Source organism: Nannobrachium achirus, assembly GCF_963921795.1.
Source record: "Nannobrachium achirus genome assembly, chromosome: 4".
Classification (NCBI taxonomy): Eukaryota; Metazoa; Chordata; class Actinopteri; order Myctophiformes; family Myctophidae; genus Nannobrachium; species Nannobrachium achirus.
In genome coordinates, this window is record NC_137813.1 from 35,417,490 (window position 1) to 35,440,325 (window position 22,836).

Genomic DNA, 22,836 nt, shown 5'->3' on the forward strand with positions numbered 1-22,836 from the left:
AGAAGATGTTGTTTGTGGAACTATCTGCTGTCTCGCGGAAGTTTTATAGGCAATAATGATTGTAACTTAAGATCCTTGCAAGTTACAACTATGTGTTTTCTTTCATGTATACGGGAAAAAGTGGTAGAAAAGCTATTTACCACTCGGGGTCGGACATTATGCTCTCATAATGTCCTGAGTGAGGGTGTTATCGGACTCGGCGCCGATTTATTTGGATCCAATGCAATCCGCCAACTTTAAAGCCCCTTTTCTCTGAACCTATGCCTTTCTGGAAGCGAACAGCCTCTATTTACGGCCGGAACGGTACTTCTAACTGACGTTAGCTTAGCTGTAAGCTAGACGCATGGATTAGTATGGAGTTGGCGCCATCTGTTGGTGAGTAGAAGATGTTGTTTGTGGAACTATCTGCTGTCTCGCGGAAGTTTTATAGGCAATAATGATTGTAACTTAAGATCCTTGCAAGTTACAACTATGTGTTTTCTTTCATGTATACGGGAAAAAGTGGTAGAAAAGCTATTTACCACTCGGGGTCGGACATTATGCTCTCATAATGTCCTGAGTGAGGGTGTTATCGGACTCGGCTGCGCCTCGTCCGATAACACCCTCACTGCGGACATTATGAGAGCATAATGTCCTCTCACTCGGGGTAAATTGCTTACGTCTACTTTTCTATGTCTATGCTCCAGAATGGATGCAAAAGTGGTGGCGCCCCCAGTGGAGGACCCCCTACACTGCAGCTCACATAAAATGCCGTAACTCCGGCTAGGAGCGACCGGGACAGCCGGGGCCGGTACCTATTCGTCCGCCTTGCCAGCGCGGAGACCCCACCCCTCATTTCTCACATGGCCCTCTTCTAGCGCCACCATGAGGCCGATTCTTGCAAAACACATTTTTTAACACTGCTCCTACAATTTTTGCCCTAAAATCACGCAAATCGGTACACAGTATGTCTACACTCATCCCATCAACATGAATCTCTCCCATATAGCGCCACCTCCAGGCCGATTTTTAAAAACACATTTTTGGACACTGCTCCTACAGATTTTGCCCTAAAATCACGAAAATCACTACACAGTATGTCTACACTCATGTCATCAACATGGATCAGGAAGATTCTGGCAAAACACATTTTTGCCCTATTTGTGGAGATAAGTGACCTACGGTCGCTTATCTCCCGATTAGGGAGTCTTACTGGTGGTACTGCCTTTGGAAGTAAATAACACGTTTAAGATAGGTCGCGTCAGTACAGCCCTTAAAACGACGGACAGCAGGTTTTGGTTACCCTCCGTTGTTGTACGTACACTCCCAGTAGACCAAGAGAGAACCACCAACTTGAGAGAGCTTTAAAGTCAGACTCATTTTCCTGTTCTACCCCAAGTTAGAACCCAGGTCTCCTGCACAAGAGCTGAGCTTTTTATCGCTGGGCTAATAGAGCCTTCTTGCTTGCTCAGGGGATGTTACAGAGGATTTCACGTCATCATCTATGGTAGATGGTTCACCATAGTTGCAACCGTAGGTCGCAGTTTACTGTCAGAACCGGCATAGCTTGTCCATAGACGGGAGGGTAACGCCTGACACTGTGGTTCCCCTGACACATCACTGTCTTGGCCATCTGGCCAGTGTGGCACAGAGTCACAGTGATGTGGACATCAGAGATGTCAATATATGGGCATAAAAGGGACAGAGTCACAGTGATGTGGACATCAGGGATCTCCATATATGGGCATAAAGGGATTTGGTTCCACTGTCATCCCAGGGATCTCCATTTCTCCATATATGGGCATAAAGGGGATTTGTTCCCCTGGCATCACAGGGATCTCCATATATGGGCATAAAAGGGAGTGTCTGTCTGTCTGTCTGTCTGTCTGTCTGTCTGTCTGTCTGTCTGTCTGTCTGGGTAACACTAGTCTTTTTTGTTGATTGATGCTCTGACATCAGTGTGATGTCATGGGAACCAAATCCTTTTATTGCCATATATGGAGATCACTGTGATGCCAGGGGAACCCAATCACTTTTATGCCCATATATGGAGATCCCTGATGTCATCAATATTAAGCCCATATCTGTAAATGCCAATATATACAGTATATATATATAATCACTGTGATGTCAGGGGAACCAAATCCCTTGTATTGCCATATATGGAGATCCCTGTGATGCCAGGGGAACCAAATCCCTTTGGCCAGATGGCCAAGACATGGTGCGGGCATCTTGGTTGGTTACTCAAGAGGTTAGAGTGAATTTATCCCATGGACTCCAAATGTGGACATGATGGTCGAGGTCATGGTTGATTTGGCACTATTGATTGGGCCTGAAGTATTGCTGACAAAGTTAGCTTAGACAGCCCACACCATATTTGGGCATAGCTGCAGGCTGCAGCTTGTAGCGGGAACTCTATAGCCTATATGGTATGGCTAAGAGACATCAGAGGGATGTCATGCAGGCACAGTATAAATTGATTGACTCTCTTTTGACATTGAAGAAATAGGCTACAGTTGAAGAGCAGGGAGCCCAAATACAACCACCCCAATTGTATAAATCAAACATAGCCCTACTGATTGAACAACATTACAAGTATTCACTAAAAAGATAAATAATAATACAGCTTAACTTTTCAACAGCAACAACAACAAAAAAAAACGTTTTGTTATCAACAAAAGGCTATGGTTTAACTGTTTTACATCTAGTCTTGCAAATATTGCATGCAATAATTAGTCCATTGTTTACTTACTTCGTTTGGTTGGGCAAGAGCAAGACGAAGTCAACCCGTACATACTAAATACTTGGGCTTTACTCATTGTGAAAGTATTGCATTAGTTTAGATATAATGTGAAAAGTTCCTAGCGTTGTGTATTATTCTCAACAATATTGAACAGGCAATGTAGTAGTCGCCTATGATTGGGAGGGTCCTTCATTCTTACCAACAAAGATGGCGGCGTCCATGCTAAGTAGGAGGACAGCAATATTTTGTTGGAGATTTAAGGCGAATTGTTCGATAAAAACAAATATCCCTGTTACCTCACAATGCGGAGCCTTACAGCAGATCGCAAATTATAACGCCAAACCATTATGGCTAAATCTCAAAGACCCATACATTCCAGACAAGGAGGCAGAGAAAACACCGGAGTGGCAGAAGACATTTAAGAGTGACCGCAAGCTCTACGGCCGCTATGGGTCTGCATCGGGGATCGATCCTGCCACGCTGTGGCCCAGTGGAGCACAGCTAGCTGCGATCATTGAGGACGAGAAGCGGTGGCACCCTCCTTTAGAAGTGCTGGTGGAGAACATAGAGGCAAAGGAAAAGGAGGAGACGGCCAAACGTCTGGCAAAGTAAGTGACCACTGATCAGTTCATCTAACTATAGTAACTAACCTATAGTAGCAGCAAATGCATGTCTGTCTGTCTGTCTATATATAATGTATATGATCACGTGACATATTTTCAAATTCAACTGATTAATGAACACATCTGTGTACTGTAAAGAAGTTTTGTCCCCTGAGTGTCAGTTATGAAATGTCCACTCCTCACAGATCTTGCCAGCCACTTTGCACAATTCCCTCCATAGTCTGCCCTATTCGTGGCAAATAAAACTCCTTTCGGATTGTATTTATTAACAGTGATGAAGTCAGCAATACTGCACCTTTACAGACAGCTTGGGTAATCCTCTTTGTATCTGCAAGCCTTTGGATTTCATAAAAAGCACCAACGTGTGTTGTTTTGGGTCCTGCCTAAGTGCAAAAGATTTGTGCAATCACAATTGCACATACGCAGGGTTGACTTAAAGGAGCGATCCCTAAAATAACTTGCCAGGGAAATCACTGCCTGGCATGGTCTGCAGACTCTTCTGGTCAAGATGCAGAAAAAGAAAAAATCCAAATGCTTCAGAGATTGACAGAAAGTTACTCTTACATTATGACAAAGGTGGAGTTTTGTGAACCCACAGATCTAAAGAAATAGAAAGGGGATGACCACCAAAGCTGTCCGTAGAAGTGCAATATATTGTTAATTAAATTATTGCTGTTAAATACATTAAGATGTATTTCTCACAAAGAGGGCAGTATGGCGAAGCACAATGCAAACCATCTGTCATTTGCAGCTACCCCCTATAGTCTCGGTGTGCATTTCAGCGATGAATGTCCTAACCCTGTCCATGTCCACTGCAGGGAGAAACTCATTGCAGAAAACATGGCTAAGATGCCCAAGATGGTCGCTGACTGGCGTAGAGAGAAGCGGGAGGCTAAACAGAAGCTGAAAGAAGAGAAGGTCCGCCGTACCAAGCTACTGGCAGAGGCTCGGGAGCGCTTTGGCTACGCAGTAGACCCCCGCAGCCCCAAGTTCTTGGAAATGGTCGCCGAAATCGAAAAGGAAGAGAAGAAAAAGAAGAAAATGTTGAAACGCAGACTGAAAGAGGAGCAGGCAGGCATCCAGCCTTCTGTTTCTTCATAGTCTTGGACTGATATGCTCTGAATAACTGTACATAATAATTATCAGTGGGAAAAGTGGTCAAGTAATATTTGCAAGCACCTTCAAGCCTAATTTATTATACTTTGTCTTACAACAATGTCGCTCCAAATAATGACTGCCAGTATTGGTTAAATAAGAAAAGAAAAAAAGTTGCGCATTAATAATGGTTTTCTCAGTGGAGTGCTAGCACATCAAAATGTTCAAATCAATGGTTATGGCTGAGTATAGTGACAATCGTCAACTCATAACCGTTTTGGTTATGAGGAGGTTACAACTAACACCCATTAATCCAGGTTGGTTATCCAAAGTATAAACACATTTGTTTCATTTCCACATGAACAATGGGTTCATATTCATTCTTTGTGGTAAAAAGAAAAATTGTTAACAACTTCTATACAGAACTCATGTCTACTTTTCTTTTTTTATATTGGTGTTAGTGCTTGCAAATGTTTGTAAATGTATTCATCTTAGGAGGGTGGTGAATAAAGACAATAGACAAACGACTTACTTGGTGTCAGGGTCATTTAGAAGACAACCACATCATTGGTTTAACATAACATTTATTGGGAGTCTTAACTTGTAAAAAACTAAGACTCTTGTGGGAACAGTACGCAATTTGCAAGAATACAAAAGATTAGAATAACTGAACAGTTGCTCTTGCCGTGGCTCCTTCTGTATACTTGAATCATGCAGACTCCATGATAATACCTGAACATTAACATAGTAGTCATTCTGCAAGACCTTTATTTCTATCACACATTTGTGTGTGCATTATATAATTAATTATCCAATTAAGCTGTAATAAAATCTATTACATATTTTATGGGGATAGGGTAAGTCATTCAAATTCAATTTTGATCACAGCCATAATGTCAAATTTTAGTGTAACCATAAAAGCAGTGTAAATAAAATAATATATTTTTGTTGATTTATTTAATAAAACTATGTAAACCTATGAATGGCAATGACATTAATACTCTTCTGTGCTACAGTAGTATAGTAGATATACCCATCTCCCTCATTTGTCTTGTGAATTCCAACAGGTGGCACCATTGTCAAACGATGCATCAGCGCCATTGACTGTAAAGTGCAGATAAGAGTGACAAGAAACATGTATTGCTGAATCACTGGGGGTAATGTCTAAAAAGCAGGGCCTATATTGGAGCTTCAAGTGGTGTGGATGGAGGATTCCAGTGTGTCCACTGTCCAGCCTCATCTATCATGAGGAAATGAGTCTCCTTAAAGCCGAGTGACATCATCCCGGTCACCTGGATCTGCCTTGAGTTTAGTGAGGGCAGCATGTATCCTGAACTGAGTACGGGATTCCATAGAGTAGTCTTTGTAGTTGTGTCTGAAAAGAGAAAGGAAAGCATTGGTACTAATGATGCATGGCAATAGCTAGATACAGCATGCAATTTACTTATGCAGATGTTTATTTTGTTTTGTTTAACAACCATGACATGGCAAGTTAGAAGGAAAGGATGGTGTCTGAACAGGATCCTATTTCTTTAACCATAATATACTTAATCCTATATTAAAATTGGTTAATGGGAGGGTCAGCAGGTGTGAGTCCGATCTCTAGATGTGAGGACTGCATAGCAGGCCAAACCTCTATTTATTTAAAATTACAATATGTGTGGGTTTGCTGTGCAACCTTGCTGTTACATATGAATATTACTTTCAATTACACTTATTTTAATTCATTGATGTCCCCCCCCAAGTTTATCCTAAACACAACACCACAAAACTGTCTCTTAAACTTTGCATGTGATAATTTAAAGGTTGTAAAAATAACTGACTTAGCCTTGTGCAGCAGTTTGATAGCATCCTCCTTCCTGCCATGGTTTACATACAGCAGACTGAGCTCCAGCAGGGCGTTGGGAACCAGGTAGTGGTCATACTTAATCTTCTTCTGACTTCAGGACACAGGAGGAGGATGGGAAATGATCAATTTACAATGTTTCACATCTAAGCTGTAGTTGTGAGCAATATAGATATATCAAGGTTTTGTTTGTCCATTAAAAAATAAATTTCCTCTGGGATAGATTCATAAGTAATTACATAGTAACCATGTCTAGGTTTCTTACGATTTATTTGAATTGAGGCTATTCTCATATCACAAAAGACATAGTATTTGACTTCAGCATGGTTTGTCATTTCAAGATATCCAACAGTGGCACTGCATGCATATTTCCACTTCAGCAGTGTGGGTTTGATTGATTGATTGAAGAATTTATTAGAATTTGCAATAGAAAAAAAGTACAGTTTCATAACAATACAAATCACTGGTACAACTAAAAGGTCAACTAAAAGGAGATCCTAGAAAGCCAAGGCTTATTTCCACAGGAAATAAGCTTGTACACCAGGCCCATTGCAAGATGTTGTACTCTGTCAGCTACTTTGAGCCACCCCACGCTTTCGTGGTGATGATCGGTAAGGTGTGCCCGAGGAGGATGACCAAGCACGACCCTAATTAGTTTATTCTGGGCTGTTTGGAGCTTTAACTTTAAGGCGAGATGTGGAACTTTATGGGAGATATGGAATTATGGATTATTATGCGTGTGTGCATGATATTGTATGCATTTGAGTTGAACTACTATCTAAAGAAAATTGCCCCTCAGGGACATCAAAGCTTTACCTTACCTTAACTTCAACTATGACCTGATGGGTGAGTTTTTATTTTTGTAAACATTGCATACTATATCCCACAGAGAGTTGTTTAAAGCCAAGATAAAGAATGCTTGAAGCTTAAAGACATTTTTGAATAGTTGCTTAAAGTATTGTGAAATGTAAGTAATGTTTGAATAAAGATAGAATTAGAAGATCTCTCCCAGTCTACTATCTTCAACCACGAAGCAAGAATCTTATTTGAACTAGATGTAAAATAATAAGGGTACAAGTACAGCTGCCAGCCAGTTCATTCCAGCTTTTGCAAAAACACAACAATCCTAGTCAACAATAGTCATTGATCAACAATTGAAAATGACTGGATCTTTGACAACAGCTTGAGCTACTTGCCCGTTGAAGGCACTGTAATGTAATGTAGTAAACATTCATTTAAATGGATCCCCATGAGCTCACCTGCTATAAACCTTGTTAAAACATTCCTCAGCGGCCTGGACCTGATGCTGATTCTTCAGACACAAACCCTTCAGTAGGTAGATCAGACAACGGTCATCCACCGAATATTCATTTTCTGCTGAGTAAAAGGACTATAAGCATTATGGCTAATTTAGGCATTGCTGCAAGACCATGACACTCATCTTCCATGTTTTGTGTCGTTTTTTGTTTGAACAGACTTGTGAAGACAAATTTCCCTTCGGGGACAATAAAGATTATTATTATGATTGCCTCTCACCAATCACATGGCGTACATCGCAGAGGATCCGACAGTATAAAATCCACTAGCCATTAAGTTATGTTAGTTAGATACATAACAGCATCGTTTACCCGGAGACTCCAGCAGGGTGCGCTCTGCCTCCAGTAACGTCTGCAACATCCCATCTGTCAACTCTGGCCGCTTGCTGATCACAGTGAAGCCATTCCACATGTACATCATCTCCTACAAGAGTACAGTATAGGTAGAAATACTGTTAAAGTCACATACTGTTGCACAGAGAGAGTGAGTCTGTCTGTCTATCTACTTACCAACACCGGCACTGGTAGCCTGACTAGGTGGGAGGCCTTGTAACGCCTGGCCTTACGGATAGCAAATTTCTCAGTTGGGGGAGACTTTCCTGCTATCTTCTGCTTGAAGGTGGGCACCTGTCTGAAGGCCCCAGCAATTAATAATGAGAAAGCAACAAGCAAAGGATGGTTAATATTTTTACTTTAAAATAGATTTTCAACTTTCGTAGATCGGTTGTCTGTGCGCTTACCGAAAGAGGTCCACTTCATCTTCCCCGAAAGGCCTGGCCTCTTCCTTAGGCAGCATGCTGAGGCAAGCAGCCTTCATGTATACATACATGGCCTGACAAACAAACATTTAGTTTTATGTCATTGGAGAAAAAGATAAATAAAAATGTATATTACACACACACACACACACACACACACACACACACACACACACACACACACACACACACACACACACACACACACACACACACACACACACACACACACACACACACACACACACACACACACACACACACACACACACACACACACACACACACACACACACACACACACACACACACACAAATATATATTGTGCTAAAAGAATTCATAGCACAATATTAAATACACAGTGCCAGTAGTTTGGTTGTTTTTCAGTTTTTCATTTGTTTAAGGATTCAACATTAGGCTACTGCTCTAGGCCTCCCGATGTGTTTACAATGTGTGAGGATGTATTCCATGTGTATTTTCGCTATCCCATGGTAAGGTGCAAGCTTCTGTGGCAAACCGGTGACTAGGAACAGCAGAATAGATAACATTGACTTAAAATAGAATAGCATTGCTCAAAATAATTGATTGATTGATTGATTGAATACTTTCTGAGTAGTTTGCAAAACTTTGGAAAAATGTTTGCACCTCAGCAATCATATGGAGTATATTCAAGAGAATGTGGGATTTTTATTTACAAACGAGGAAATAAGCGTGTGTCCAATCAGATGCTCCATTTGCTTTAAATAACGTTATTGATATTGTCGGTGTCCTACCCGACACCAGGGCTGATAGTTAATGTAATAACATACTCTGTACTTAGTAATGTCCTCTGTACCTTGGACCAACGGCTTTCCTGGCTCAGAAGGTCTGCGTAGAAGTAGGCCATCTTCCACACTCGCTTGTAGGTGAAACACCACATCAGCTCCCAGTAGCACATGTGGTGGAACTGCTTCCATACCTGCTGAGCCTTGCAGCCGTCCTCAAACAGTGCCACTGCCTGGTGGCACAGCAACATTACACCCATTACACCCTTTTAGCATCAAAGCTCTCCAGACTTGGCAGAGTTTAATGAGAAAAGACAGCAATGTGTTTATCTGTGGCTGAACCACATTTAGCCTAGCATTGTAACTTTCTTGTGGACATGACATTGAATTCTGGGATTTTATGTCTATATATCTATAGTATCTCCCTCGCTCGCTCGCTCGCTCGCTCGCACATGCACATGCACGCACACCCACACCCACACACTTTAATATTTCCATTTATGGGTTTATTTGATATAGAGCTGTGCATCTTACTTCATCTATATTGCCTTTGATCTCTTCAGTTCTGCCTGCAAAGAAGAGAAATATTGCTCCCTGGACAGAAGAGGAAAGATAAGATACAATATTTAGTCATACATTTGCAGTGATGATTAGTCAAAATTGACTGTAACAAACAAAAGCTGTCAAAGAAGAAAGGATCATTGTAGGTACAGTATGTCAGCCATCACATGCCAACCAAGCGTGTTTTGTATATCAACAAACACCCATACTATACACCTATCAGATGTGACGGTATTTAGTCAAGACATTGTTTCCTTGTGCAAGTTTGCTCTGTGGGCTGGGCTGGCATGCATGTACTGTATGTCCAAGGTGGAGTGGGAAAAGGGATAATGACAGCAGCAGAGAACAGAAGGAGTGATAGACGGAAGGTATGCAAGTGGAAGACAACCGAAGAATAGTTTGATATAGTATGAAAATGTATGGTTTAGTCAGCGTTCCTCAATGATGACGAGAGTGAGCATTGAGTAGCCTGGTTCCAGACCTGAATCGCTAGCCACACCCCTTTAAATTTGAATAATGGAGTGAAACGAAATGTCAATTCAGGCTGAGTGTCAGGCTAAGCATTGAGTGCATTGAGTGAAGCTTTGTGTGAATAAGTGTACTGAAATACCAGACAAAATCTTTCTGAGTGAAGATGCTTGTTTTCTCTCTTTAGATGGCAGCTATGGGGCAATGGTCTAAGCTCTAGGGCAGGGTTCCCCAATAGGCGTCATTATAAGATCGTAACTTAAACTTCTACATCAGAAGGTACAGTATGTACTGCATTCAGTCTTCCTTGTCCTACTGGCTTTGTGCACAAGAATCTGGCTCTGCTCGGCACAGTGGTTGACAAGATTAGGCACAGACAGACAGACACGGAAATGCTTTTCTAGATGCCCCCCTCAGAAGCCATGCCCTAAAAATAAGACTTAAGGATGTAAAGAATGCAAGTATGCAAACAGGAGAAACGGAGGGTGAGTCAGTACTAATGAGCGGAGTGTGAGACCGTGGGTGGATGGAAGGATTTATGGAATGGAAGGACTGTGGATATAAGCTACAAATAGGGTTCGTGTTGGGGTAAAGGAGTGACACAGAAAGATTGTGAGAGCACACAAGGGGGTGATTAAAAAGTGCCACTCACTCACCCGTGGGTAGCGGAGCCTGAAAGGTTTCAGCAACTCCTCAGCATCAGAGACGTCTGCCTCCCCCGTCCCTAAGAGAAGGAAAAGAAGGATGAACTGCATACTGTAGTCAGTGCATAAAAGCAATGAGTGCCCTAAAAAATGTAATATGCATCTTCAATAAATAAATATTTACACACACACACACACACACACACACACACACACACACACACACACACACACACACACACACACACACACACACACACACACACACACACACACACACACACACACACACACACACACACACACACACACACACACACGTATACACAGTAATGCAGTTCCTTTATAAACAAGCATATAAAAAGCTGCAATTGTGATGCTATTAATTTGAGGTTAGGTTGATATCAATATGCTTTTAATAGACTTGTGTGTTTTGAAGATTCTGTGGAATCTACCGAAATTAATGAAGCATCGCGTTAGTTCATGCAGGAGTAATACGCCCCAGCTGTAATCAGCTGTCAGGTCTGATTTTTTAATAAGTGAAATGAAATACAATAACAACATTCAAAGAGGCTACACTGTAGCTCTAAATGCCTACACTTACGGCTTGCATTTAGTGTAGTCCATTTAAATGCTCATGCACTAATGTGGTTCTCAGTTGTCAGCTTTTAAATGAAAAAGGATGTCATCGTCCATGTAAGGTTTCAGCTGACTTTTTAGTTCTTGCACCAAACACCAGACTCACTGTACACATCTTTCACCTTACAAATTAAACAGGCCAAATGCTCACTGAGAATGCAAAATACTTCTTAATGGTTTGTCATAGATATGACAGTAATACCTACCTGCCACGGGGTAGAATACTTTTTGTTTATGAGACCTATAACATTTTCTTTCATCCTGGTTTCTAGACCACATGAATCGCATGTGATTTGTAGAGAATTATAGCACAGTGACGTGATCGAATAAATGACCATGGTTGTAATTCATGGGCCTACTCTGGCTAATGATCCATAGCATCTCACCCATGGTGGCTGGCATACACCCATTCAGCATACAGTAGTTAGTACCTAGTATGAAACTAAGGAAGGTGTAGTAGCAGAGCAATAGCAGGACACACAGCATGGAGCGCAGGTTCGTCCCTATCGCACCATCATGCAGTTGAGACAGGCCATATTCCTAAAACAGGACACAAACATGCAACGCGCATTTTAGGGCATTCACGAAGAGTGATTTTTAGTATTCAAATTTTTCGACCTCAAAGTATTCGAATAGTCGAATATTCGACAGGACTCGCCAAACTGGCCAAACATTAAGTAAGCAAGAGGCGAACATTGTGAAAATAGACGATCTACATGCTCACATGAGGCGTTGTGAGCATGTAGATCTGCTATTTTCACAATATTTATCTACGGAACCGAGTCACATTAAATGTAATACCTACAATTCCAAGTGCTTGTCAATGTGGGGGACCCCAGTTCAAATATGTTTATTTTGGGGGTCACGGCCTAAAAAAGTTTGAGAACCCCTGGTATAGAGCGTTATCAAATTCATCCACCAGGGGCATTGAAAATGCATTCTTACTTCCTATCTAGCCAAGCTTTATAAACCATATATAGGCCTATATATATATATATATATATTATTATTTTTTTGAAGAGAAAAAAAAAGCGAATATTCGACTTCGGTGAACAATGTCGAATAGTGACTTTGATATTCTGATATTCTAATATTTGGTGAATGCCCTAGCGCATTTGAGTGCGATGGGCTTTAAGCCTGAGGGAGAATGACATACTGTGGTGATGATGTGGGAGGTACAGAAAGTATTTATTCACATCATACCTTGTCTCCAGAAAAGCCCGCAAATTCTAACAGTTTGAGTATCCGTGGAGGAAATAGGGAGAGAGCCTGAAAGAAGTACAACTGAAAGTCAAGCTCTTTGTGATACGAACTGGTCATTGCAGAAAACATCAAGCCAATTAGTGGAACACTGGGATGCTTGTGGGATGTACCAAATTAAATGCTCCAATTCCAAATGAGATTCCTCCCTCCAACTGAATGTGGCTGGGTCCTTTGAGAGAGTTGAGGGACTGGACATAGGAATGCAGTTCTCTGGGTGATAACAGGCAATTATGTCACATATTTACAAACACAATTATGCATAATAGCATAATAGAGGATAATTATGTCTCATTATGCAATAAAAACAAATCTGTACAGATAACGGCATGCACTTAAGCTGTAAAAAGGCCATTATTGTTTTTACAACTGTCGGAGGTCTCTTGAGCTATTTGCAAGTTAAATAATGTACATGACTCAATATAAATATACTGTGAGTTCTCCTTAAATATGACATACACAACCTTTCAGACCCCACCTAAAGCAGCTCTGAAAAGTGAAGACTTACTTGTAAATCAGGTAACTGTTGCGTACTTTCATTCCTCCTTTGATAAAACTCACCATGTTCTCGTCCTAGATTAGATTTGAGTGAAAGTAAGTAAACCAAGCCAATTAAGACAGAGTTAGTTCCAAGCAATATTTTTAACAGTTTTAACCACTTAATCCCTGATACATATACACTTCATTGACTGTAGTCCCCCTGGGGTCTATAATTGTCTCCTCATTTATTCTTCTCTACAGCAAATCTCTTTGACAAAAATAGTTGATCTACAATGTGTTATGAACAATGTGTTATATCTGCTACATCTGCTATTTCTTCCAAATGTTCTCCTATTTTTGGCAAATGTTCACCTATTATGACAAGCCCAGAAGAGGGACGCTAAGGTTCATGGGGTTCAATTACACAAATGTAGAAACAGTTGAAAGAGATTAAAATTGTTATATCTCCAACAAACATCATAACACTTGGATAATAGAGGGGACATACAGCTCTGTATTGGTATGAGGAAGAATAGAGGGGACATACAACTCTGTATTGGTATGAGGAAGTAAAGTATGTCACTGAACCTGTAGGAATGTGAGAGCAGCTCTTTGGAGTTGGCACTCTGCATAACACACTTCAGCATGGAGCTGCTCTGCAACCACACACAAACACACACGCACACGCACACGCACACACACACACACACACACACACACACACACACACACACACACACACACACACACACGTCATTTTCAACAGTCGATATTAATTTCTTTTACATCTGTACAGGTGTACACATTTATAAGGGTGTACATTTATCAGTATGTGTTTATGTGTACAATTACATTATAAAGTGAAAGGTGCCTGTGTGCGGGATGTTTAAATACGTCACTGTGAGGTGTGCAAGGTGCTGTGTGTACTGTATGTCGTATGTCCTGCCTTAATAACTGTGCAAATATACATACAGTATGTGTGTGAAGTTTGCTTATTTATGTGTGATTGTGTGTGCGCAGCTGTATAATGGTGTATGGGACGCTGGATCCTTACCTTCTGTGAGTGTCTCTCCAGATGACTTGTGACCCAAACCCGAGGACTTCCGTCTAAACCTGAAACATAGCAATAGAGCCACAATGTAATTATCATAACTATCACATTACATCATTTCAATTATCAACAGACGTAACACAACATAGGTCTACTATATAACAAGAGAACCAATGACTGTTCCATGTGGTTCAATTACAGTTTTTCCACGATTGTTAACACACATTTCTCAATACAATAACGGCTTTCTCAAAACTGCACACACAACATTGAAAACCTCACACACAAAATACTAAACCTCACACTCCCTTCCGAAAGATTACTCATGGCCATCAAATCACTTAACTGTGTTCACAAAATGGAACTCATGGCCATCAAATCACTTAACACATACCATTCATTCAGTACACACAACTAAGCATTTGCTGCACACTACCAATCATTTACAACACACTGCAGTGCAAAATTTAAAACACAATCGTCAAAATGGAACACACCATATGAATGACAATGACTCTGGAGAATTAGCCATTTCTTCTTTTGTAAAATCACTCAGTGTAGGCTTACTTTTTTACTAGTCAAACATAAAACAGCACACAAATATGCATCCAAAAAGTTTTATTTGGGCATCATGCCTCCGGTCAGAGATGGGCACAACATACAAAGAAATACTTGGTCAGTACTTGGTCTAATGCTGAACAGGATACTATCACCAAGATACTGTCCTGGTGACAATATCCTGGTATTTGTATCTTTGTATTTATTTATTTTTTATTTTTGTATTTTGTGCCCATCTCTGCCTCCAGTTCCTGTCTCAATGTTCAGTTGTTGCGTTCAGTTGTGCAACAACTGAACATTGTGTATACTAGTGTTTAGACAACGAGGTGATGTGTAATTGACATGATCAGACCAGAATGTGTAGAGTTTTGAATAGTTGTGTGTTGTAGGTTGATACTTTGAGATTTTATGTGAGAAGTGTATGCAACAACTGAACATTGTGTGTAGTGTTTCGACAACAAGGTGATTTATACCAGTAATTTACATCTGTGTGTTTAGGTTGATGCTTTGAGATTTTACGTGAGAAGTGTGTGCAACAACCGAACATTGTGTTGTGTATTGTATAGAAGTAGACAATAAGGTGATGTGTAATTGATATCAGTGTGTAAAGAAGGAAAATCTGAGTCTAATGCAGAAAAGGGAATATGAAGTAGTGCCAAATCGGGTCAAGCTATAGGTACATCAAGTTAAGGTTGTGACAATTGTGCCGAATTTTAGATTTTTGTGTGTTAACAATCGTGAAAAAGCAACCTGAGAATTTCAGTAGGTCTGTTTTTAGCCTTGCTAGCATTGGTGCTCCAAGGATGGATATGTTGGTTCTGTCTGGTTCAGGCAACATTTTGGTCTTCAACAAGATACTGTATCTCGAAGACTACTGGCTGGATTACCAGTGGTAAAGGGTACAGGATGAAATCAACAGATGTTGGTACCCCATGGCCTTTCCTCTTTGCACTTGACAAGATTTCTCAAAATCTAGGCTGGATTGCTGTGACAGTTTGTGACACTCTCAGAGAATGAAACCACACTTGGACCACTTGTTTGGTCCAGTTGTATGTAAACACTAGCACAGCCTGGAAAAGGCCCCACAAATGAAATGTTGCGGGTTTTCTGACATTACACATTTCCATATTGCAAGCAAACGATGGTGAGAGATGAGCCATTTTGCATTTGCCACTCTCTGTTTACATATAATATCAACACACTTTCCATATAAGACAGGTACAATTATTCCAGTTAAAACATTAATAAGGTCTTGTGTGGGACCGTAAATTCCAACCCTGTCTGTCGAAAGTCAAACACAGGCAAATTCTGACATGGTCTCATCTGGCCACGCTACCATATAAAGGCTTTCATTTGCATGTTATTGCTCAAGGAGAGAGAAAATATAGGGCAGGAGCACTTTAGAGAATTACGGTAAATAAAGGATTTGAATCCTGGTGTTATACATAATATATACTAATAACTTTAGAAGAGCATTGGCAGATAAACATTTTGTAAATATTAGACCAGGAAACAAAGCAGTCAACATCAACATAATTTGCTTTTTTAAACAATAAAAATAAAGGAATAGACATCAAGGCTGGTCAAATCACTCCACCAGGCCGTCAGGGGGGGAAATTACATTGGCCGGGTTTCCCAAAGCGATTTTAGCCCTTCGTAGCTCACGCATGGTCGTAGAGACCATGCCCTGACCGTCATGTTCCCGGGTTTACATGGGTTCGGGCAGAGCGACTTATTTAGCCCCCTACAACTACAGCAACATTCAGATTTCACAAACAAAGTGCTTAATAAAGTCTCACACCTGTCTAAACACGGTACGGCATTCTATAATTACCCGTTCCCTCCGTGTTCTTTAAAAAGAACCTTTTTATCCGATCCTTTTCCGTGTTTCCTCGTATTTCCTGCTGTTCCCCAAGCGCACAAACCCCATCTATGGACTGAGATGTGGGCGTAGCCTTGCAAAAATTGGTCCAGAAATACATGGGAAAGCAGATAACAATCGGATAAAAAGGCTTTTTTGGCCCGAAAGCCAAACATGGGTACTTTTTTGTCTAGTTTGTTTTGGCCATGTTCACCCCTGATGTTAAACATTATTACTGTTTTGGATATACTACTGCACTGTGTGCAGCTAAAAACAACAGTACAGTAACAAGACTCTTTGTGTTGCTCAGATCCACAGAAAATTGTCAATTAATGTTGAACTGCATGCCATTTTTTGCGTTAATGTTAACAGAAATTGTTTTTGTTGGGCTATGTAAGTGAAAATAGAAATTTTGCTTAGTGTTTAGCACCGGATGGCATCCAGTTTGATGGCCCATTGGCCGTTGCTTTAAGACGATGAGCTCCGCTCCGGGGGTGGGTACTATCCAGTGCAGTGGAAAGTCAAAGTAAACAGATTAAAGTCTGGTTCACACTTTAAGATATTTGAAGTGGTTGGGGAGTCAGGGATTGGTTGAGATGGATGTTTTAGTGTGCACGCTCAGTGCGCTGCTGGGAGTTTGTGTGAGTGTCGTGCCAGATGTACCGTACATGTTGCTGCAGTAAACCGTTTTTAAAACCAGAGAATAAAGTTGGAATGATAAACTGAGGATTACATCTATGCTTTATTGTGTTGTGCATTACAAACCGACGTTTCCCTTTGTGTGTATTCACCCAAAGAATGTATGAGCAGTTCCAATTCTCAAGCAGTTCAACATAAAGTAACCAACGCCACGGACAGAACGGCCCATACAAGGAGATATGCACGTGCGTCGTGTTTGCACAGCTCACTTCGCACAGGTGCGATTTTTTGGTTATCTGAGTCACTTTCTTTGGAGCCGAGCTGTTATCGTCTCTGCTGTTTGTTTTGGTTTTGATGAAAACAAAAAATGCACATCACAATAACACATGGACCCAAGAAAGGGAGGATCGGCTGGTACTGTGCTCTCATTGGTTGAAACTGATGCTCGCTTCTCGCAGTGCTTATCACAGGCCCTGTCTGCGTCAGAGCCAAATATCAAACCTGCCAGATATCTAGAGAAACGCTCTGGAAGGCCTCTGCAAGCGCTGGAATCGTGCAAGGAACTTCTCGCAGAGCCTTTCACACACAGCAAGCAAAACCTCGGCGAGCAAAGCCAGATCTTGCGTCAGATCGGGGGTTTTGTCGGCGAGTGCCAAAAATGGTCGGCGTTAGAGCATAATTAGAGCAAATATTGTGCAGTGTGTACTAGGCCTAAAGAGATGAGGCAAGCTGATACTATGTATGGAAACTTACTATAAAAGCAGCCAACATTCAGGGCAATTTTTACGTATGGGCTGTTTAAGAAAACCCATTTGAAAAACAAATATCTTTGATCAGATGAGATCTGGTCATTTAGGCATTGTACTGCCACCCTCAGCATGCAGCAACTGACCTCTGACAGACGTCTTGGGCAGTCTTCATGGTGCTTCCTGCACTGGTGATGTCATCATGCTGGAAAGTCATCATGGCCTGCATTTCCAGGATCGTGGCATAGATAAGAGCATGGTACATACTCTCCTTCACCCTGGATGGGAAATGAAAAAAGGCTAACATCATACAAATGTAAAATACAGGAGAGAAAGAGAGAGTGCAACTGTATTACAATAGACTAGAGGGTATACATATGAAAGTGAATGGCAAATAGAGTGGCAAAGTGAGTTTAACGTTGTTTAACACAATCAGACAGGACTTTTCTGTTTGGATGTAAGGGCTGTCAAGGCCAGAAAGTCGTTTTTTGCCACTCAGTAGGCATTCCCAGATAACTTCTGTGTATGATGATGATGTCACGCGCATACCCTCTATTATACATGTATTATTGAGCGGTGCTAGCCGCTCCAATATATGACTTTGTGTGTACATCCATGTGGGAATAAGTATTTGATTTCTCTATTACATAGAAATGGAGAAAATTGCACAATGAAGAGGTCTGTAATTTTCCCATTTCTAATTGGACAATAAAATGTTGAGCACATATGTCCGAGTAGTGAGACCACTATGTTATCTTCATGGGGAGTAGGAGGGCCAAGAGAGGACAGGTAGTTCAAAGCAAACTTTGTATGTTATCTTCATGTTATCTTCACTATTATTTATTTTTCCAACCCCCTGTGACATCATGTGGGTCTATACATCATCGTCATCATACATCATCATCATACTGTACCTACTCTAACTCACACTGTTTCTTCAGGAGATTTTTCTAGTGTGAAGTTCGGGTGTGATTTTAAATATATATTTCTGCTTGCAAAAAGATATGTGTACTACATACACCAGCTATCTCGTTGTCATTATTCTCACTATCTGTAACTCCTCCTCCCTCCCACCCAGCCTGCTGTTTGTTTTCCAGGACTCCCCCCCCCCCTCCGCCTCTGCTGGTGTTGAGCTTTGGGCGTCAGCTTCTGCAAACACTTCATATCCTGGAGGAACTGGCCTACCATAATACCTTGGCTGACAGGAAGTGCAGGACGTCATATCCTGGTAGACTGGCCTATCACATCAACGACTGACAGGAAATACTTCAGATCCGCGAGGACTGACCTATCATGCCTCAGTTGACAGGAAATTGTGCTGTATTTTCATAGAGCAGGGGTTTTCAAAGTGGGTGACAGGGCACCCTGGGGTGCCGTGACGGCAGTTTCAAATGTTTCAAATGTGTACGTCTTTTGGTAAAGACTGTCGCACAAAACTAGTGAAAACAGCCGATCTACAAGCACACAACGCGTGTTTTGCAAGCACACAACGCCTTGCAATGCGAGGCATTGTGTGCTTGTAGATCTGCTGTTTTCACTAGGACTGGCATGACGCTTCGGCTGACAGGAAATGAACACCCCATTGGCCTATCACACCTAATCTGACAGAAAGTGTTGCACCTTGGGGCATCCGAGTGGTGCAGGGGTAAAGCTAGACTGGGGTCCCTGGACGCATTACGCGCTTCACTTATAGTGTCAGATGAAAAGAAGCATCTGACAACATCATATTCATTGTGAGTGACAACTAATTAGAGAGGAAAAGAAGGAAACACCAGTGCAATTCACTATTTACACTATTATTAAACACCTTGGGCCCAAAAGTGCTGACATCATAATAACCTGTGTACGTACAGAAAAGGATTAAACAAATATAATACACTACAGAAACAAAAATTGGATAACACAAGAAACTACATGAGGTTGGTTGAGTATCTATCTATCTATCTGTGTGTGTGTGTGTGTGTGTGTGTGTGTGTGTGTGTGTGTGTGTGTGTGTGTGTGTGTGTGTGTGTGTGTGTGTGTGTGTGTGTGTGTGTGTGCGTGTGTGTGTGTGTGTGTGTGTGTGTGTGTGTGCCTACACTACTGTAGGTCAGAATCAGAATTTAAGGCAGTGGTTCTCAAAGTGGATTCCAGGGACTCTGTGGGTTCCTTTAGGGGGGTCTAATTGACCCATCCAAGTCTGTAACTCTGACAGTGTACATATTGAACCAAATGAACCCTGAAGGGTTTATTTGGTTCCATTTGTACACTGTGAGAGTTAATGGGAGACGTTGTAATTAGAAAGTTTGAGAACCACTGGACTAAGGGATATGAGTTGGTGTATAGCTATCAAAACCCAGTGGCCCATTGTTCAGCACATAATCATTACCGTGGCCGAAGTCTCTCTAGGCTCTCATTGAAGTGGTTGTTGAGGAAGAGGTCCAGAGCCTCCATGCACTCATCCAAATATTCGTTCAGGGTCATCTGTGAGGAGCTGATCGCACGCACACACACACACACACACACACACACACACACACACACACACACACACACACACACACACACACACACACACACACACACACACACACACACACACACACACACACACACACACACACAAACTTGTGAACGCAGGCAAAGTTGCAACTTCAATAATACGATTCAAATGTCTTTGCCTTGTTACATCAACCATTATTCATATTCTGTGTTACTCTGCCATTCTAACCTACACGTGTGCAAACATCTAGGCTACTGTAGACACCGCCTGGGGTAGGGTGGGGGGGCTGATCTCACAGGTGAGGTAACCTTGCCTGGCTGCTGCAGAGTAAACACTCATATGAGCATGTGCACAGTTATGGAAATTGGTAACAGAATCTATCTGTCATGTCCAGTGAAGAACAGATAATTCACTGTTAGTTATTGATCTACAAAAGCACCTTAGTGTTTGCCTAATGTCACATAGGCCAAATCCAAATAAGTTACATTTTAGCTTATGCAAAGTAACAGACCAAAGCAGCCCCATCATCATGTAGGCTAGAATATAGTGCTTTCTGAATCCAGATTGTGGGCATCGATCTTAGGCTATGAAATACAAAAATATACGTTTCTTATCTGATCACTTGTTAACAACAAGTCCTTTTCTCACTGCAGCTGTTTCATGAATGAAAACCAACCTGTTTTTGTCACAAGGAAGAGAAAAGCGCAAGATCATTGTAGAAAAAGGAAATAAGGGTTTTCTTGGGTGATTCGGCTATTTTCTAAAACTTAAAATGTCAAGCTCCCCCAAGTTGAACATCATTATATTTATGAAATGTATTTAGTTAATTAAATGTTTATTAGGCCTACTGTTATTATTATTATTAGCCTATTATTATTTTCATCAACTAAATACATTGAATTTTGACAATGACAGCACACCGGAACGAAAGTCGAGAAACAGTTTTAGAGTGGAAATGAATGTTTTAGTGTGACAGGCTGACAGCAAAGCGTTAACTTACCTTTCTGTCGCACTTGTTTGTTTCCCATTGGACATGTTCTAGCTCCGGGCAGCGTGCCCAAACACCTGGGAAAAAAGTTATGCGAGCCACTTGCAGGAAGGTGGAGGGGAAAAAATCTATTTGCAAACCTACACGCCTGCTCTGGATTAATGCGAACCGTTTGCACAAAGTCGCCTAAATGGAACCTTTGATTACTGCAGCTTATTCGATTTGAACTTGAGGTACTCCAAAGGTAAAGCGCTTGAAGTGGAGTGTTGTACACACTCACAAGTGGAAGTGAAACTCTGATCTGTCTGACTGACTCCTCCTTAGCAACACTGACTCAGTGCCACGCATGCACACTAGAGTCTCGTCTGTCTGCCACACTTTGATGAGGTGCATTAACGTGTCCAGTCCACACGTGATAGCCTATACTGTGTAGCCTACTAGACACAAAACTTTAATCAAGTGTCCGATCTCGCTTCTATTTCTGGGATGTAAACCTGCAATAGTTTCTTACTTTCTAGTTCTACACTTTAATAATAAGCACTGACTGGGTTTCTTCTTATCATCATTCATCACCGTTCATCCTAAAACCCTCGAGGCTGTCATTAAGAATGTAGCTACAAATGTGTCCACCAGAGGGCGTTGAAGCTGCGCCATGTTGCATGCCTTCTGTGTAAAGTAAACACTCCTCCTGTGGAGGCTAAAGGTGCTTTAAAGACGTCATTCCAGCTCCTTAGTCAACAGAAAATACATTTTCAGGTATATTACAAATTTAATTGAGAACCCCAAGAAGATCATTTACTGGCTTTTTATGTTCCAATTGTAATATTATCCGCTCATAAAATTTTACTTGATTATCATCTATCTTGTATGAGTTGAGTTCCCTTGTGAAATTGGTATCCGGACCTGACAATGTTTCCCTATTTACTAAAGAGATTTAAAATAAAATATATCACTTTAAATGAGGGGCCACAGCCTTCTCTGTCTCTGTCACACATGTACACCTTCTGACCTGGTAAAGAACAAATAAGGAGAACCCTAAAAGTAAATACTCATGAAAGAAGTTTCGCAAAGACCTACAAAGCTTTTATGGAGCCTGAACTGAGCACTCCCATTATTTCATGCCAGTGAACAGGGGCGTCACACCAAATTCTGGGATCTGGGTACAAGGATTCACTGTGGGCCCCCCATGAATGTTGAACTATTGAAAAATAGCTGATATACAAGCTCACAGCGCGGCACCGAGTGCCGCGCTGCGAGCTTGTAGATCTGCTATTTTTGAAAAATTGTGAAAATGTGTGCAAGAAACCTATGTTTCCATGTCAGTGATGCTCAAA

General features: G+C 41.3%; 2 protein-coding genes across 2 annotated transcripts; one reads left to right on the forward strand and one right to left on the reverse strand.

Moving 5' to 3' along the window:
* Window positions 1-2,929: 2,929 nt before the first annotated feature.
* Window positions 2,930-5,401, forward strand: gadd45gip1 (growth arrest and DNA-damage-inducible, gamma interacting protein 1; the record flags this gene model as incomplete). Its single annotated transcript, XM_080725000.1, has 2 exons — window positions 2,930-3,330; window positions 4,164-5,401. The coding sequence occupies 2 exons, from the start codon at window positions 2,930-2,932 to the stop codon at window positions 4,444-4,446; spliced, it is 684 nt and encodes a 227-aa protein (XP_080581126.1). The 3' UTR covers window positions 4,447-5,401.
* Window positions 5,402-5,409: 8 nt separating this feature from the next.
* Window positions 5,410-21,740, reverse strand: LOC308284395 (tetratricopeptide repeat protein 39A). Its single transcript, XM_080724999.1, has 18 exons — window positions 21,515-21,740; window positions 20,401-20,505; window positions 18,179-18,310; window positions 14,232-14,290; window positions 13,766-13,833; window positions 13,206-13,270; window positions 12,811-12,910; window positions 12,641-12,706; window positions 11,869-11,977; window positions 10,811-10,878; window positions 9,660-9,719; window positions 9,197-9,358; window positions 8,343-8,434; window positions 8,113-8,233; window positions 7,915-8,026; window positions 7,546-7,660; window positions 6,264-6,380; window positions 5,410-5,815 (listed from the first exon to the last, which is right to left on the reverse strand). Exons 1-18 carry the CDS (start codon window positions 21,547-21,549, stop codon window positions 5,704-5,706), a joined length of 1,698 nt encoding a protein of 565 aa, XP_080581125.1. The 5' UTR covers window positions 21,550-21,740; the 3' UTR covers window positions 5,410-5,703.
* Between the last annotated feature and the right edge of the window lie 1,096 nt (window positions 21,741-22,836).